The sequence below is a fragment of the Rhinichthys klamathensis genome, unplaced genomic scaffold, assembly GCF_029890125.1.
Source record: "Rhinichthys klamathensis goyatoka isolate OS25496 unplaced genomic scaffold, OSU_Roscu_1.1 h1tg000274l_1, whole genome shotgun sequence".
Taxonomy (NCBI): domain Eukaryota; kingdom Metazoa; phylum Chordata; class Actinopteri; order Cypriniformes; family Leuciscidae; genus Rhinichthys; species Rhinichthys klamathensis.
Genome location: NW_026606793.1, coordinates 936,570 through 952,247, shown reverse-complemented (window position 1 = coordinate 952,247; position 15,678 = coordinate 936,570). Strand labels below are relative to the sequence as shown.

Here is a 15,678-nt window from a genome sequence, read left to right as displayed (position 1 = left end):
AGACTCTACACGGTGCAGTCTCTGATTGAGCAGAAACGGGCCATTGGTGTGTATGTGTCTGAAAACAAGCTCCCTGCCACTCTAACAGCAAACCAGTGAAGTCTTATGGAGAAGAAGCTAAATGTCTTGGCTCTCTTTGAAGAAATGGCTCGTTAAGTGAGTTCTTCAGATGCTTCAGCCTCAGATGTAGTTCCTGCGCTTACTGTGTTGAAACTTATGGATGAGGACCAAGGAATCAAATCTATGAAGAGCGCTTCTCCAACATTGAACAAAACCGGCTTTAGTGTTTTGCAACGTTACTTGAAAAAAAAAAATCGAAATAATTATAATAAATAAGTTTACATAAGTTTAAAGTGTATACAGTATATCATTATTATGTATTATTAAGTTTCTATATTAAACAATTTCATCATAATGATATAAAAAAAAAACTGCAAGAGTTATTTTCTTTTACTGTATAGAATGAATGCTTATATTGTCATTGTTTTTTGTTTGTTTTTAGGCAAAAAGATCAATTCTTCTCCAACACAGACACTGCAAGGCAGGTCAAAGAAATGCTGGTACTGGAGCTGCAAAAAAACGTCTGTTGGAGAGACAAAAGCACAGAGAACAAAAGGCCTCAGTGACCAGCCAGGTACCAGTCTGGACAGTGTTTTTGAAGAAACTGCAGATGCATTTACATCTATGAGCAGATCTCCAACAGCTGGAAGCAGACCTTGGAGAGAACACTGTGCATCGGTCAGATAAACCCTTCAAGTACTGTAATCTGTGATTTCCGGCTCTGGCTCAAATGGCACAAACATATCTTTCAGCCTCTTGCAGTAGCGCGGAAAGTAAAAGATTGTTTAGCTCCTCGTCACACATTCTGAATGAAAGCAGAAGCTGGCTTGTTACTGAACTTGCAGATATGCTTCTGTTCCTTAAAAAGAAGCTGCCACTTACTTTTGAAAAATAATCCTAATTGACTGACTGCCTTCTACAAAAACATCCTTAGCTTATATTTCTTCCTTCTTAAGAACTCCTCCTGCAGTTATAGTGTTGCTCATCCAGATTTAACACTGTAATATTTTACTGTACACTTTCAACTGTGATTACATTGTTACACAGTGTTATTATGTCATAAACATTTGTCCTGTGATATTTGTTTGGCACTGTATGACAACTTTTTGACAGGCAGGTAAAAATGACATCTATTACGCCCTATGGAGGTTATTGGACACTGTGAAAATTTGTGACAAGCACATAAGAATGATTCATTTTTTCATAATATGTTTGAGTTGAAGGTGTTTGTAGTAAAGATGCTGTCCTACATTCATTAGTCTCATAGCCTGGGAAAACCCAGACAACTTCCGGCAAATTTAGATTTGCTCTGAAAGTTAGTCTGGCAAAGAGCTCATTCAAACCCATTTCCAATCCGTCGAAATCGCGGCACCAATCAGAAACGTTGGGGCGGGCTTTACACGATGACGACAGCGCTGGGATTTTGAAGCAGATTTTGTAGCCTACATTACAAAGATGGATGCCGCCGTCGAACATCACTCGTTCCAATCAGCTATCGCGTCTGTTTTAAGCCATTTGAACGTTTCCTTTTAGTTAAAAACCGAGCAAAGAACAACACTCGGAGATGTTTCTCCGCCGCTCTGCATACGTCATCTCCTTCATCGCTCTGATTGGGTTTAGGTCTATCCGCGACGTCCGTTGGTGACGCCCCTCTGGAAATGATTTGTCTATGACGCTTTGCTAGACCATAACTCAGTTACAACTGAGAATGGTCTGGTTTTAACCAGGCTATTAGTCTCACTGTGTTGTTCTTGGAAAATTGGCACATCACAGAATAAAAAAGAGAGAAAAAAACAGTACAACCGAGTACCAGAAAAAAAATATCGGTACTCGCACTTGTAGTTTTGCTAGAGTTAACACTCATGTGACGAACATGAAAGAGTTTTAATAAACCCTCATGATAAAGTAAAACTGTGTATACCCAGAGACTCCTTGATCACTTCATCATTGAAACGTAATCACAAAAATACTCGATCCTTAAAAAGTGGTATCAGTGCATACAACATGATATAGATCTTTAATCTCTACACTTACAATTTATGCAGTAATTCAACATTTTTTTGTGCTCCAAAATCTCATTGTAGCTACATGTTACATTTGTACCAATTACCAAAAGAACTCTCATTTGTTTCTAATATAATGAAACTGAAACCCACGTTACACTACCTCATCAAGTTATTAATCACATTCATCAGTTTTGTTACATCTCACATTTACATTTCATATAAGAAACTCAAAAGGGCTTTTATAAGGAAACGTGATACCTCTGTGTTGAAGTTGCATCGAGTTTAGACGTTTCTTTCTTGCCAACATGAAAGCAGGAAGAGGTTTGCAGGAGTCAGTCACATTACAAAAGTAAAAACCTGTTTCAATCCGGTCTGACAGCAAGTGCAGGTTAAAGTTCAAGATACAGTAAATAGGCTTGTTTGAGTAGAGCAAAATCTGCGCAGAAACGATCAGCAGTGATCACCATGAGATGTGTGCCGGTTAGAAATAAGCTCATCTGAGATGTAGATGGCTGTAGCAGTGAGTGAAATGAACACAGCAATACAGATAGTTATAATAATAATAATAATAATAATAACTGTACGGCTTTCCGATCGGTTCTTTAATATGACTTTGCAACATGCACTCGCACTCGTGTGTTACTCAACGTCTTATTATCTTTTATTCTGCTATTTATTCCATTCAATTTAAGGCACAGTCACGTAAATCATGTGTGGCTTTAGGCTTTTTACTGAAGTCTCACAGCAGCCAATCACAGCAGTACTGAAGTCTTACAACAGCCAATCACAGCAGTGGGCATTTACACTGAAGTCTCACAGCAGCCAATCACAGCAGTGGGTGTTTACACTGAAGTCTCACAGCAGCCAATCACAGCAGTGGGCATTTACACTGAAGTCTCACAGCAGCCAATCACAGCAGTGGGTGTTTACACTGAAGTCTCACAGCAGCCAATCACAGCAGTGGGTGTTTACACTGAAGTCTCACAGCAGCCAATCACAGCAGTACTGAAGTCTCACAGCAGCCAATCACAGCAGTACTGAAGTCTCATAGCAGCCAATCACAGCAGTACTGAAGTCTCACAGCAGCCAATCACAGCAGTGGGCGTTTACACTGAAGTCTCACAGCAGCCAATCACAGCAGTACTGAAGTCTCACAGCAGCCAATCACAGCAGTACTGAAGTCTCACAGCAGCCAATCACAGCAGTGGGCGTTTACACTGAAGTCTCACAGCAGCCAATCACAGCAGTACTGAAGTCTCACAGCAGCCAATCACAGCAGTACTGAAGTCTCACAGCAGCCAATCACAGCAGTACTGAAGTCTCATAGCAGCCAATCACAGCAGTACTGAAGTCTCACAGCAGCCAATCACAGCAGTGGGCGTTTACACTGAAGTCTCACAGCAGCCAATCACAGCAGTACTGAAGTCTCACAGCAGCCAATCACAGCAGTACTGAAGTCTCACAGCAGCCAATCACAGCAGTGGGCGTTTACACTGAAGTCTCACAGCAGCCAATCACAGCAGTACTGAAGTCTCACAGCAGCCAATCACAGCAGTACTGAAGTCTCACAGCAGCCAATCACAGCAGTGGGCGTTTACACTGAAGTCTCACAGCAGCCAATCACAGCAGTACTGAAGTCTCACAGCAGCCAATCACAGCAGTACTGAAGTCTCACAGCAGCCAATCACAGCAGTACTGAAGTCTCATAGCAGCCAATCACAGCAGTACTGAAGTCTCACAGCAGCCAATCACAGCAGTGGGCGTTTACACTGAAGTCTCACAGCAGCCAATCACAGCAGTACTGAAGTCTCACAGCAGCCAATCACAGCAGTACTGAAGTCTCACAGCAGCCAATCACAGCAGTGGGCGTTTACACTGAAGTCTCACAGCAGCCAATCACAGCAGTACTGAAGTCTCACAGCAGCCAATCACAGCAGTACTGAAGTCTCACAGCAGCCAATCACAGCAGTACTGAAGTCTCATAGCAGCCAATCACAGCAGTACTGAAGTCTCACAGCAGCCAATCACAGCAGTGGGCGTTTACACTGAAGTCTCACAGCAGCCAATCACAGCAGTACTGAAGTCTCACAGCAGCCAATCACAGCAGTACTGAAGTCTCACAGCAGCCAATCACAGCAGTGGGCGTTTACACTGAAGTCTCACAGCAGCCAATCACAGCAGTACTGAAGTCTCACAGCAGCCAATCACAGCAGTACTGAAGTCTCACAGCAGCCAATCACAGCAGTGGGTGTTTACACTGAAGTGTAAACACCGCACTCTCCCAGCTATCAAACCAAAAATGCACTCTAAAAAAAATAGTTTAATTCTTGACAGAAGACAAAGTTGACAAACGTGCATACCTTCTTTGTATTTCAGACCAAAATTCAACACAACTTGGAAAACAATCAGAAACACAAAAACAAGGCTGCTAATTTAATATAATCATCAATGTTTTCATCTTTATTTACATTTTTGATAGCTTTGCGGGGTCTGAGAGGAAGAGTTGCTTTGCAGCTTTTGTTAAATACTCTTAAAAGTGTCTAATGGTATGTTTAATTATATCCACACAAATCTTAAACTGAGCAGCTATTTCTTTCACCCGATGAATAAATCTCAGCGTTTCTGATTTGATTTCTTCTGCATTTCTCTTGTGTGCTGATTGATTCATTTCTGAAAGCTCTGTTGAATCTTGAACAATACTGTAAACATCAAAAGCTAGAGACACAACGGAGAGTGCGCCAGTGAGCGCTGCTGTCATACGGAGAGGTTTGAGGGTTTGAGCAGTCGCACGCAAAGCACTGACACCTTTCACAGACACACGGATCTCTTTGGCAACCTCTGCACACATTTTCGCAAATTTAGCCACATCAGCTACATGTGCAATATGTAATATGTCTCCAAGCCCTCTTGCTGCTCTCAGAAATTCATTCTGCGTTAATGTCTCCTTTTGAAATCCTTTTTTCTCTGTGATGTTATGAATGTTACTCAGAAGCTCAATCATTGGGTTGATTGTGCTCTGGAAATCATTGATGATCTTCTCAATAGTCTCGCGTAGGCTTTTCTGCTTGATGGCGTCAGTAATGTTAGATGCTCCACCCGTGACGCCTCCAGCTACTCCAGCAACGGCACCAGCAGCAGTAAGAGCCAGAGAACCACCGAATGTGAACGGGGCCAAAGCCAGTCCCACGAGTGCTGTGACTCCTCCCGCTGCTCCTATTGAAGATCCTACCAAACTGCCTTTCATGGTGTTCTTGTGCATGGACTCCAGCTCATCTGTGCTGTCATTCAGAGCCTTTATTTGCTTTGTCAGAGTTTGATGATTTCTGTTAAATTCTGATTTTAGTTCTTCAATGCTTCTTTTCAATTCAAGCATCCTGAAATATCAAACAGTTCATCAGGATTAAACAGTATTTTAGTTTTTTAGTCTTATTGGCCATAAAAAGAGGAACATATTCTGTTGATGTACATTGAATGACTAACCACTGTAAAATAACTCTTTCAAGTATTCAACCACTAAATATTTGCCTTGATCTAACTTAAAATATTGCTGTACCTCTAATATCAATAAACTGATTAAGTCGAGACACGCTTACCTTTGAAAAATGTCTTTTAGTTGATTTCCATCACCTGCATTTGATGTAAAGCATAAACAAAGATTATGATAGTAAATAATGGGCAATATAAGTTACTTTTTTTAATTTGTCTATATTTTTTATTGTAATTAATTATCTTAAACAGGGCTCCAGACTGTGCCTAAAGTGGTTAAAGTGATATTTTTTTAGTTGAGATCATCATAGCTATATATATCTCTTTCAGCCAGGTTCTCACCTTCCATACTGCTTACATGCCTCATTAAAAAGTCTATGGGCAAAAAAAGAGTATGTTTTCCAGTCTGGCTCACATCTTCTCCTGTGCTTTCAGCCCTCTTCAAATCCATTACAGCATCTTGAATGTTCATCTTGAGAAGGTCTGCAATGATCATCTTCACTCGAAACTGTTTGGTAAGCAAAGTCTTATCTTCACTTTGTGGCTTTACACAAGTCAGAACCCGTGCCAGTTGTGACTTGTATGAATCTATAGCCTTTTCAGCCATATCAAGGTCAGGTAGTGCTTTAGCAATATAACCACCATCTTTCTTCATAACTGTGGCCAGTGCACGATTATAGAGAGGAATAAACTCCCAGCAAACACCGTCCTCCAAAGCTTTAGTGTACATCTCAATGCTCTCTGCAAGGCATCCCTTCTCACGGAGATTGTCTCCAGACCTGATGTAATAGTAGACCATAGTGGATGGACACTGTTTACTTAAAAGTTTCTGCTTTGCATTTGACAAGTCCCTTTCCAGCTGTTCCTTCAGTGTCTCAATGGATGTTTCCTCATTGAAGTACATCAAGAACCACAAACCCCAACACTCATGAAGACAGGACACAAATACATCTCGCTGGTCTGAAAAAGCATCATCTTCATAGATGTTGTCCAAAACATCAAGGTAAACAGAGAAAAGCTTTTCCTTTGTTGTGATTTTTGGAATGTCTTTTTCAAGGAAGCTTGAGAGTCTGATTTTCACCATAATGGTCCTGGCTATTTTTGCCTCTTCCAGATCTTGTGATGAGAATGATTTCGTGGTTAAGAGGTCTGTTAGGGCAGAGACCATTGCTTCATGATTTTGAAAGCTGTGGTTTTCAAGGTAATGATTAAGTGCATCCTCAAACAAATTCTCTGTGGAATCACATGACATCAGTATAGATCTAAGATGGCTCAGACATTTGAGTAAGCTGGTGACAGATGTGTTCAGGCTCATCACTAGTTTAACAGAGTCAGAGAGGTGACTGGTGCACACGATGAGTTGAGCAGATCCTGGACTTCCTTGGCGAGCCGTTCGTCCGAAGGCTTGCTGTTCAACACGGACATTCAGAGGTAAGAAGGTTTGCACCACAAACAGTCCTCCTGCCTCATTTACACTTTTACAGACCTTTAGGTCTGTTCCTCGACCTGCTAGATTAGTTGCAATGATGACGACTCCTGCTTCAACTGTTGAATTTATTATTGTAGAGTTATCCATATTGTCATTCACGTAGAGTTTTAGTTTGTCTTTTGTGATGGTGTTTGCAAGGGCCCTATGAAACATCTCTGCACGATTGATTGTTTCACAGATGACGAGAGCTGCTCATGGACCTCGATAGACTGTAGAGGACACTTGATGCTTAACAACATTACAGACGGCTCTGATCCACTCGTCCTCTTCAGGGATCACCATGCCTTCAAGCTCATAGAGTTTCCTTGGTCTAAATGAGGGAATCTTGCAGGTCCTAATGCCATTGTAGAGCTTCTTCAGCATATCAAGCTCTGTTTGGTCACCCAAAGTTCCTGTGATCCCATAGATCTGGTTTGAGTATTTCTTGAATAAACAAACATTAGACATGAAGTTTGTGATTAGACTCATGTTGGACAGTTTAGTTTGGTGTTTCATCTCCAGGAACTGCTGAAGTCCTTCACCCCATCTCATGTTGTTCTGCACAACACCAGTGCATTTGTAATCAACAGGAACAACTCCATCTTTATGAATGATACATTCATGGCCCAGAGTCATTTTGGTGGCTAGCAGAGCATTTTCAATCCAAGTTTGGATCTTACCATTAATGAGATCTTGAAGGCCTGGAATACGAGATTCATTTTGTTCCTTTATTGTCTCAGACTGATAACCATTTTTAATCCTTTCAGCCAATGACTTAACTAGTGAGTCTTCATCAAAGTGCACAACATGATATTTTCCATTTCCCTGGAGAACAATTGATATTTCTTGCCTTTTATTTGAACCTGCAGAACTGATTTCATTGTGTTTCCTTAAAGTACCATCAGGCTCTTGATGGTATAGTTTAAAGGAATACTGAGGGAAATTTCTCACTAACGTGGTTAAAAATGCCACCATTTGCAAAACACTTGCATTATCTAGTTGTTTTTAAACATTTGTCATGTGTTCTTGCATTTGCATTGAGGGTTTCGAAGGCATAATTCCTGCATCCACAGCCATCTGCACAATACTGAGTTGATCAATGTTTTTATTTTCATGCATGATTTCAGACAGAACCTCAGAGAAGAGCTGAATGGGCCCTAAGATCTCCCCGGTCTCTAAACGCTTTAGCTGGTTGACGATCAACCAAATTTCAGCCAGTATTACATTCAACGGTTCCATGAGAGGCATGTTAGTATTCAGGTAGACCACTTCAAGACCTTTGTCCAACATTAGCGAGTCCACCTCATCCACAATAACACACTGAAACTCTCTCTTAGATCTCACATCTCTTCTGTGGAAGCGTTGTCTCAGAAAATCACCAGCAAAACTCTGAGTTGTACCATAGACCACCTGGCATTCATAGCACTTCTTGAGGTCTTCATCTTTTGATTTGTTGGTGTTGACATCAATGGTTATATCTGGTTCCTGATAAAATCCAGACCATTGTTCAGCGTCTCTTTCAGCAAGTACAGGAGAACTGGAGATGATATCAGGGGTTTTTCCCATCATGGCCTGATGTGCTGCAAACATTGCCACGATACACGACTTTCCTTCTCCTGTTAAAACCTGAACGAGCCGACTTGATTCAGAAAGAACAAGAATGCACCAGCTCACCATCTGAGTCACTCGAGGTTTATATGTCATTGTCTTTTCCACGGCTTTGCAGAGCTTGAACAAACGTTGCTTTATTTCTTGTAGATGTGGAGCTGTAGAAGCTGACAGACATTTGGACACAGAGAGGACAATGTCTTTCACTGTTTCCATAATTTTTGCATCAATTTCTGATTGTCCACAGATCTCCTTCACAATCTCATCCAGTGTTTTCTCATTATTGTTTTTGGCTATGTCATTAATTTTGGCCTCAACATGATCTGCCATCTTATCATTCACTGTCAAATCTGACACACTTATTTTATGCATCTCCACTTGATGAAGGATTCTCATCATCCATGTGTGAAAATCTTCATTCCTGCCACTATATTGCTCCACAAGGGCTTTAAATAACGTAACAACATCATCTTTTCTCCACTGTCCGCTCTTAAACAGGGAAATCAGTCTTGATGACAGCAATTTTCCTGATGCTTCCATTTTCAAAACTCTGGAAATTCACTTATTCATATTTTTAACAATGCAACGTCTGTGTTTAAAAAAAACAAACAAACAGAAAATATTTCAGCTTCTGCCCATCTAGCAAACAATATTATAAAAGCAAGAGATGATTAGGATAGCTACAATAGGCTTTATTTTAAATAAAGAGTAATACGTTTGTTTAATTTAAAAGTGATTTCAAAGTAGATCAATCAAATGTTTTCAATGAAAGCATTTATTTTTTTATACTTACACTATCTGAGGCACTATTCTTCTGTGGAGTTGACAGCGAAGCTCTTAATGTATTTGTGAAAAGACAAAGCGACTTGTTTTATATCTGGATAAAAAGAGGACGTGCCTCTAGTGTTCTGGAATTTCCAGTATGTCACGTGATTTGAAGGAATATGAGCTGCTTGTTTTTATTACATTTAGGATACATTTTGTGTAAATGTGATTTAATAATGTGTTATGCCCTAATTAAACATTTTTGTAACATTTTTACACACATAAAGCTTATTGTACAGCTCTGTGAAGTCAGCAAACTATTTACATATTCTGCAGAATATTCTTTCACTTTCAGTATTGTTGGTAAGTACCAAAAATGATTAATGATTTACAGTTGAGTACTGTAGGTGTGGTTGTCACAACACAGAATGAAACAGGTGTTATAGTGATAACAGGGTTTATGAGCAGAGTGGTGAGAACCAGCGGGAATGATGGTGGGTGAGGTTGGGGCTGTGACGGTGTGTCTGAATCTGTGACTATAGGCTTGTTTGAGATGAAATGTAGTCGAGAGGCGGTACTGCAGTGAGAGGAGGAGTGAAACAAGACGGACAGATCTCTATTCTCGGAGTGGATCAGACACCTGCGAGATCAGGTGGATATCGGTTGGATTCACGCTCGTGCACGGTGTTGCTAATAAACTGGATGTTATTTAAGTTATGTTGCTTTTATATGAAAAATTAAATATAATGAACAAGACTCCCAAAGTCCTTTTTATTTAATCCCATTTCAAATACGTGTTTATCAATCTTTTCATTTCGTTTTCTGACTTTCGAGACAACTGAAGTCTAAACATTTTTAACTAAATATTATATACATAAATGCAAATATAGAGTAAAACCAAACCTCTTTTTATTCTTCAACGTATAATTAGAATATATAGCCTATTAAGAAAACCATTCGGATAACAGGACAGCTTTAAATTATTTCTGTAACTGTTAGCCAACTAGCCTACTAGGTGTCAGGGTTGTTGCAGGTAGCAGAAGACGAGGACAGAATGTTCTGCAGTATAGTTGATTTATTTACAAACTTAACTTTTCAAAACCAAAAGGAAAACATTCCAGGACTTCACAAAACACACAACCATACACGGACGTCGATCAACAAATGGTGATGTGACATTTGAACCGAGGCATCGGAGCTTGTGTCGAGAAAAAATGGGCGTGCCAGATGAAGGCGATTCGAGGCTTGTGTTGTTAACGTGAAAATCACGTGACTAATGACAAACGAGGCCTCGGTTTTTGTGGATACGTCATCAGTCTGAGTGTTCGGTCGGTTCGCTGCTGGATAAAGGGGGTTCGAAACTCGCGCCACCTTGTGGGTGTTGCAGGAGTAGTAGAAGCAGTTGTAGTGTGTCTGAGTCAGAGAAATCTCATTGTCGTTATTGTGTCATATATGTGTTAGGGCTGTATATTATTACATTATGTCAGGTTAGAATAGTTATTAATAATAATGAATAATTGTTATTATTAATTATAGCTATATAAGCTTCAAGCTCAGAAGTGTCCAAGCAACACAGCAGTAATGACTTTATGGTGACTTTATGACTAAGTGGTGCAAACTTCTTCACTTATAAGATCGATAATATTAGGGACAAAATTATAACTATGCAACCGTCTACCACAGTATCGCATCAGACAGTGCATTGTAGTCTCCATGAGGAAAAATTTGATTCATTTGTTGCCATAGGAGAGGACGACTTTTCTAAACTTGTTAAATCATCTAAATCGACAACATGTATGTTAGACCCTATACCGACTAAGCTACTGAAAGAGATGCTTCCAGAGGTCATAGATCCTCTTCTTACTATCGTTAATTCGTCTTTGTCTCTAGGATACGTACCAAAAACCTTTAAGCTGGCTATGATAAAACCGCTTGTTAAAAAACCGCAACTTGATCCTACAGAATTAGTCAATTACAGGCCGATCTCGAATCTGCCTTTTCTATCAAAGATACTAGAAAAAGCAGTATCCTCACAACTGTGCTCCTTTCTAGAAAGAAATGATATCTGCGAGGATTTTCAGTCAGGATTTAGACCGTACCACAGTACCGAGACAGCTCTCATTAGAGTCACAAATGATTTGCTGTTATCATCTGATCGTGGTTGTATCTCTCTATTAGTGTTACTCGATCTTAGTGCTGCATTTGACACCATTGACCACAACATTCTTTTAAATAGACTCGAAAATTATGTTGGCATTAGTGGAGTTGCACTAGCATGGTTTAAATCCTAACTGACCGTTATCAGTTTGTAGCAATAAATGAAGAGATGTCTTATCGATCACAAGTTCAGTATGGCGTACCACAAGGCTCAGTACTAGGACCGCTGCTGTTCACTCTGTACATGCTACCATTAGGAGATATCATTAGGGAACATGGAATTAGTTTTCACTGTTATGCTGATGATACTCAGCTGTATATTTCTTCACGCCCCGGCGAAACTTACCAATTCACAAAATTAACGGAATGCATAGCCGATATAAAAAATTGGATGACTAGTAATTTCCTACTACTAAATTCTGAAAAAACAGAGATTCTAATAATTGGACAAAAAACTTCCACACGTAATAACCTAGAATACTGTCTAACACTTAATGGCTGCTCTGTTAAGTCTTCGTCGTCGGTTAGGAACCTGGGTGTGCTCTTTGATACCAATCTCTCATTTGAAAGTCACGTGTCTAGTATCTGTAAAACTGCATTTTTCCATCTTAAAAACATATCTAAATTACGCCATATGCTCTCACTAACAAATGCAGAACAATTAGTTCATGCGTTCATGACATCAAGGCTAGATTATTGTAATGCTCTACTGGGTGGTTGCCCTGCACACTTAATAAACAAACTACAGCTAGTTCAAAACGCAGCAGCTCGAGTTCTTACCAGAACCAGGAAATATGACCATATTAGCCCGGTTCTGTCAACACTGCATTGGCTGCCTATTGAACATCGTATAAATTTTAAAATATTGTTGATTACTTACAAAGCACTAAATGGTTTAGCTCCGCAGTACTTGAGCGAGCTCTTAACGCATTAGAGTTCTTCACGTCTATTGCGATCTCAAAATTCCGGCCAGTTGATAATACCTAGAATACAGACTGATCTCATGAAATGGCGTATGAATGACACGCCAATTCGTATTTCCATTTTTGGCGTGCTATCAACACGCATAATCGCTTTTCAGCGTGTTTATCAACGCCTTTGACTTAACGGTTATATTACTGTATTATGTATATATAAATATATGACCTACCCCAACCCCGTCCCTAAACCTACCCGTCACTGGGGTTAATGCCATTTATGAGTCTTCTCCTACCATCCTAGGAAAAGAAATATCGCTCCACAGATGTAGATATAGATTTTGCTTCGTTTCGCTCGGACATTTAACGGCGTACACATACACGCGGAATCACTCGGACATTTAATGGCGTAGACATACACGCAAAAGATTTCGGCGTGGACATACACGCGGATAGCTCAAAATGCGTATAGATAACACGCCACTTGACTTGAAAAGTGGCGTGTATGTTTACGCAAAGTCATGATGTCATGTTGTAGAATATCAAAATCGACTGCTGGCGGGAGATCCTTTTCCTATTTAGCACCAAAACTTTGGAACAGTCTTCCTACCATTGTCCCGGAAGCAGACACACTCTGTCAGTTCAAATCTAGACTAAAAACACATCTCTTTGACCTAGCATACACATAATACATTATAGACTTCGTTAATTCAATGTTAGGCTGCATAGATTAGGTCAGCCGGAACTGGGAACACTTCCCTTAAATCCAGATGTACTCGTTACATCATAAGAAGAATGGCATCTACGCTAACTTTAGTGTCTTTGTTTATCCCGAGGTTTTCCTGCAGCCTGCCGGATCCAGGCCGTATCCAGATCTGACGAAGGAGATTCGCCTGGACCCGATGACAATGCAGTGCTGAAGTGTCAACTATCCTCTCCCTATGGAGGATCCCTTTCCCACTCTACAGATAAAGCGTTGTTGAAAATCCGGTTCGCGTACCCCGAAGTGATAAAATAAAATTCTGTATCAAATTTATAGGCAAGACAAGTAATTTGTATAGGCATGGTTGGTAGGGAAATTACAAACCTGCGCACACATATTCAAACGAATATAACTATAGAATCAATTTTTAATGCGCATGTGAACGCCATCCGTTCACAGGTTCACGTTTAACGTCTGTTTAGAGAGAACGCCGTCGTCTTAGTGGCCCCTAATGTAATAACAAATGATAATTTTGCTGGAAGTGAATCAATAAAAACCAACTTTAGCCGGAAATAACATTATTCAAAATCGCTATAAAGCCAAAACAATCTCTGTTACCGTAAATTGTATGTTTATCTCTGTAAAGCTGCTTTGAAACAATCTCCATTGTTAAAAGCGCTATATAAATGAAGATGACTTGACTTGACTATTATAGTCTTGTTATATTAATTAGATAAGATTATTTGGATTGCTTTGGATTTTTGGTAGCTTAGATTTTTGGATCTGGACTGGACTGCTTTTTGATTTGGATTGCCCTTTTGGATTTGTTTGCTTTTTATGACATCTTCCTTTTTCATGGTAATGGAGCCAGCAAGAAAGAGGAAATCCTCCCCTGTCTGGGCTCAACAGAAGCATCAATATCTTCATTTATACCCGCTGGCACTGGCATTTTTTATGTTCCCCTGCATCCTCTGTTCCTTGTGAAAGGATATTTTTCCAAGGCTGGTGAGGTTTTGTCCAAGAAGAGGAATTGTCTAAACCCCAACACACTTCAAAAAATTCATTTTCTCAATAAAAATCTATTGCAATCCTTCCTTCATCCACCCCAAACTGTGGTGTTTACTTTACACTCCCTCGAGTCCCTCCACCATAAGCACTGCACTCAACACAGTCACTTTTGTTGTTCATACTGTCTCTATCCAATATTTTTTGGAATAATTAATTAACTGTGTGTGTGTGTGACAGTTGTCTCTGTACAAGTAAAAGCAGACAGAGAAAGATACACGTTTTATTTCATACCCAGGCAATGGAAATATGTCTGCACAGATATCTTTATTATTGCAAATGAAAGGTTACAGAGACATTAACTCATATTTAGAAGAAGATAAATAAATAAAACATTGCGGGAGGGGGGCGGGTCATTGGTTCAGAATGAATTAATTTGCCTGCAATTTCTTTGCACAGTAGCTAGGTGTCACTAGTGAGCAATGCTGAATGAAGCTTCGAGTAATGAACCTTTGGTTGAAGCAATGGGCTGCGAGGTCTCAGTGGTTCAGGAAGCCTCATCTTGCCATCACTATCAACAAACACTGAGGGAAACAAATGAACAGGGACTAATAGGATAATTAACAGAACACAGGTGAAGGGAATTACTAATTAAACAGACCGGGAAACACTAACAGGACTGAACCAAAAACACAAAGACAGGGGGAAACCAGATCACAAAACAGAACTTAAACACATAGAAACGTGACACTAGGCTGTACGTTTTCTTTTGTTTATATTATTGTAGTTCTGAATGTACTTTGTGGTAATGTAATAACCCCTCCCCCCACAAACATATTAAATGGAAAAGAATATATTTTCAGCAGTTACCTATATGTTTTGCTTTCCTTATTTTTAAAGAAAGGATTAAAGGAACACTCCACCGTTTTTTTAAATTGGGGATATACACTGACTCCCCTACATTTAGATAGGTGGGCAAATGCATTTTTGTCTCAGTGCATGCATTGTCTTAGTCTGGAAGCGCCGCCGCTAGCTTAGCTTAGCATGATGAATGGAATCCTATGTATAACGTGAGTAAAAGTGATCAAAAAAATATAAGCTTGTGGCCTGCTTATTCACAATGAGTACAAATAGCAATGCAGATTAAGACTTGGTGATTTCCTAGACAGATATTGATTTGGGACTATATGAGGGGGAAGCACAGGCGAAGCGTGGTCGAAGCACTGCTACTTGGGCACAGAGATATCACGCAACACCTGAAATAAAGCTTGCCAAGGGCGTAGATTTGGTTTGAACATTGGGGGGGTTGAAGTTTGGGTATGCCTCCTGATATTGTGATCATGGTATAAATAATAGGGGGGTTGTAATGCATAGATTTAAATATTGGGGGGGTTATATACCCCCCATCCCCCCCACAAATTACGCCCCTGAAGCTTGCCACAAAGAACCGGCGAAAGTAATGATTATGCATGAAACATTTGAATTGTTGATAAATTGATAAAG

General features: G+C 40.0%; 2 protein-coding genes across 2 annotated transcripts; both read right to left on the bottom strand.

Annotated features, from left to right (window-relative positions):
* Window positions 1-4,596: 4,596 nt before the first annotated feature.
* LOC130102545 (apolipoprotein L6-like) lies at window positions 4,597-5,456 on the bottom strand. Its single transcript, XM_056268497.1, has one exon. It carries the CDS (start codon window positions 5,437-5,439, stop codon window positions 4,597-4,599), a length of 843 nt encoding a protein of 280 aa, XP_056124472.1. The 5' UTR covers window positions 5,440-5,456.
* Window positions 5,457-5,844: 388 nt separating this feature from the next.
* Window positions 5,845-9,023, bottom strand: LOC130102544 (protein translocase subunit SecA-like). Its single transcript, XM_056268496.1, is given in 2 exon segments — window positions 5,845-7,845; window positions 8,032-9,023. Coding segments are annotated over 2 exon segments (2,970 nt in total). The 5' UTR covers window positions 9,001-9,023.
* Between the last annotated feature and the right edge of the window lie 6,655 nt (window positions 9,024-15,678).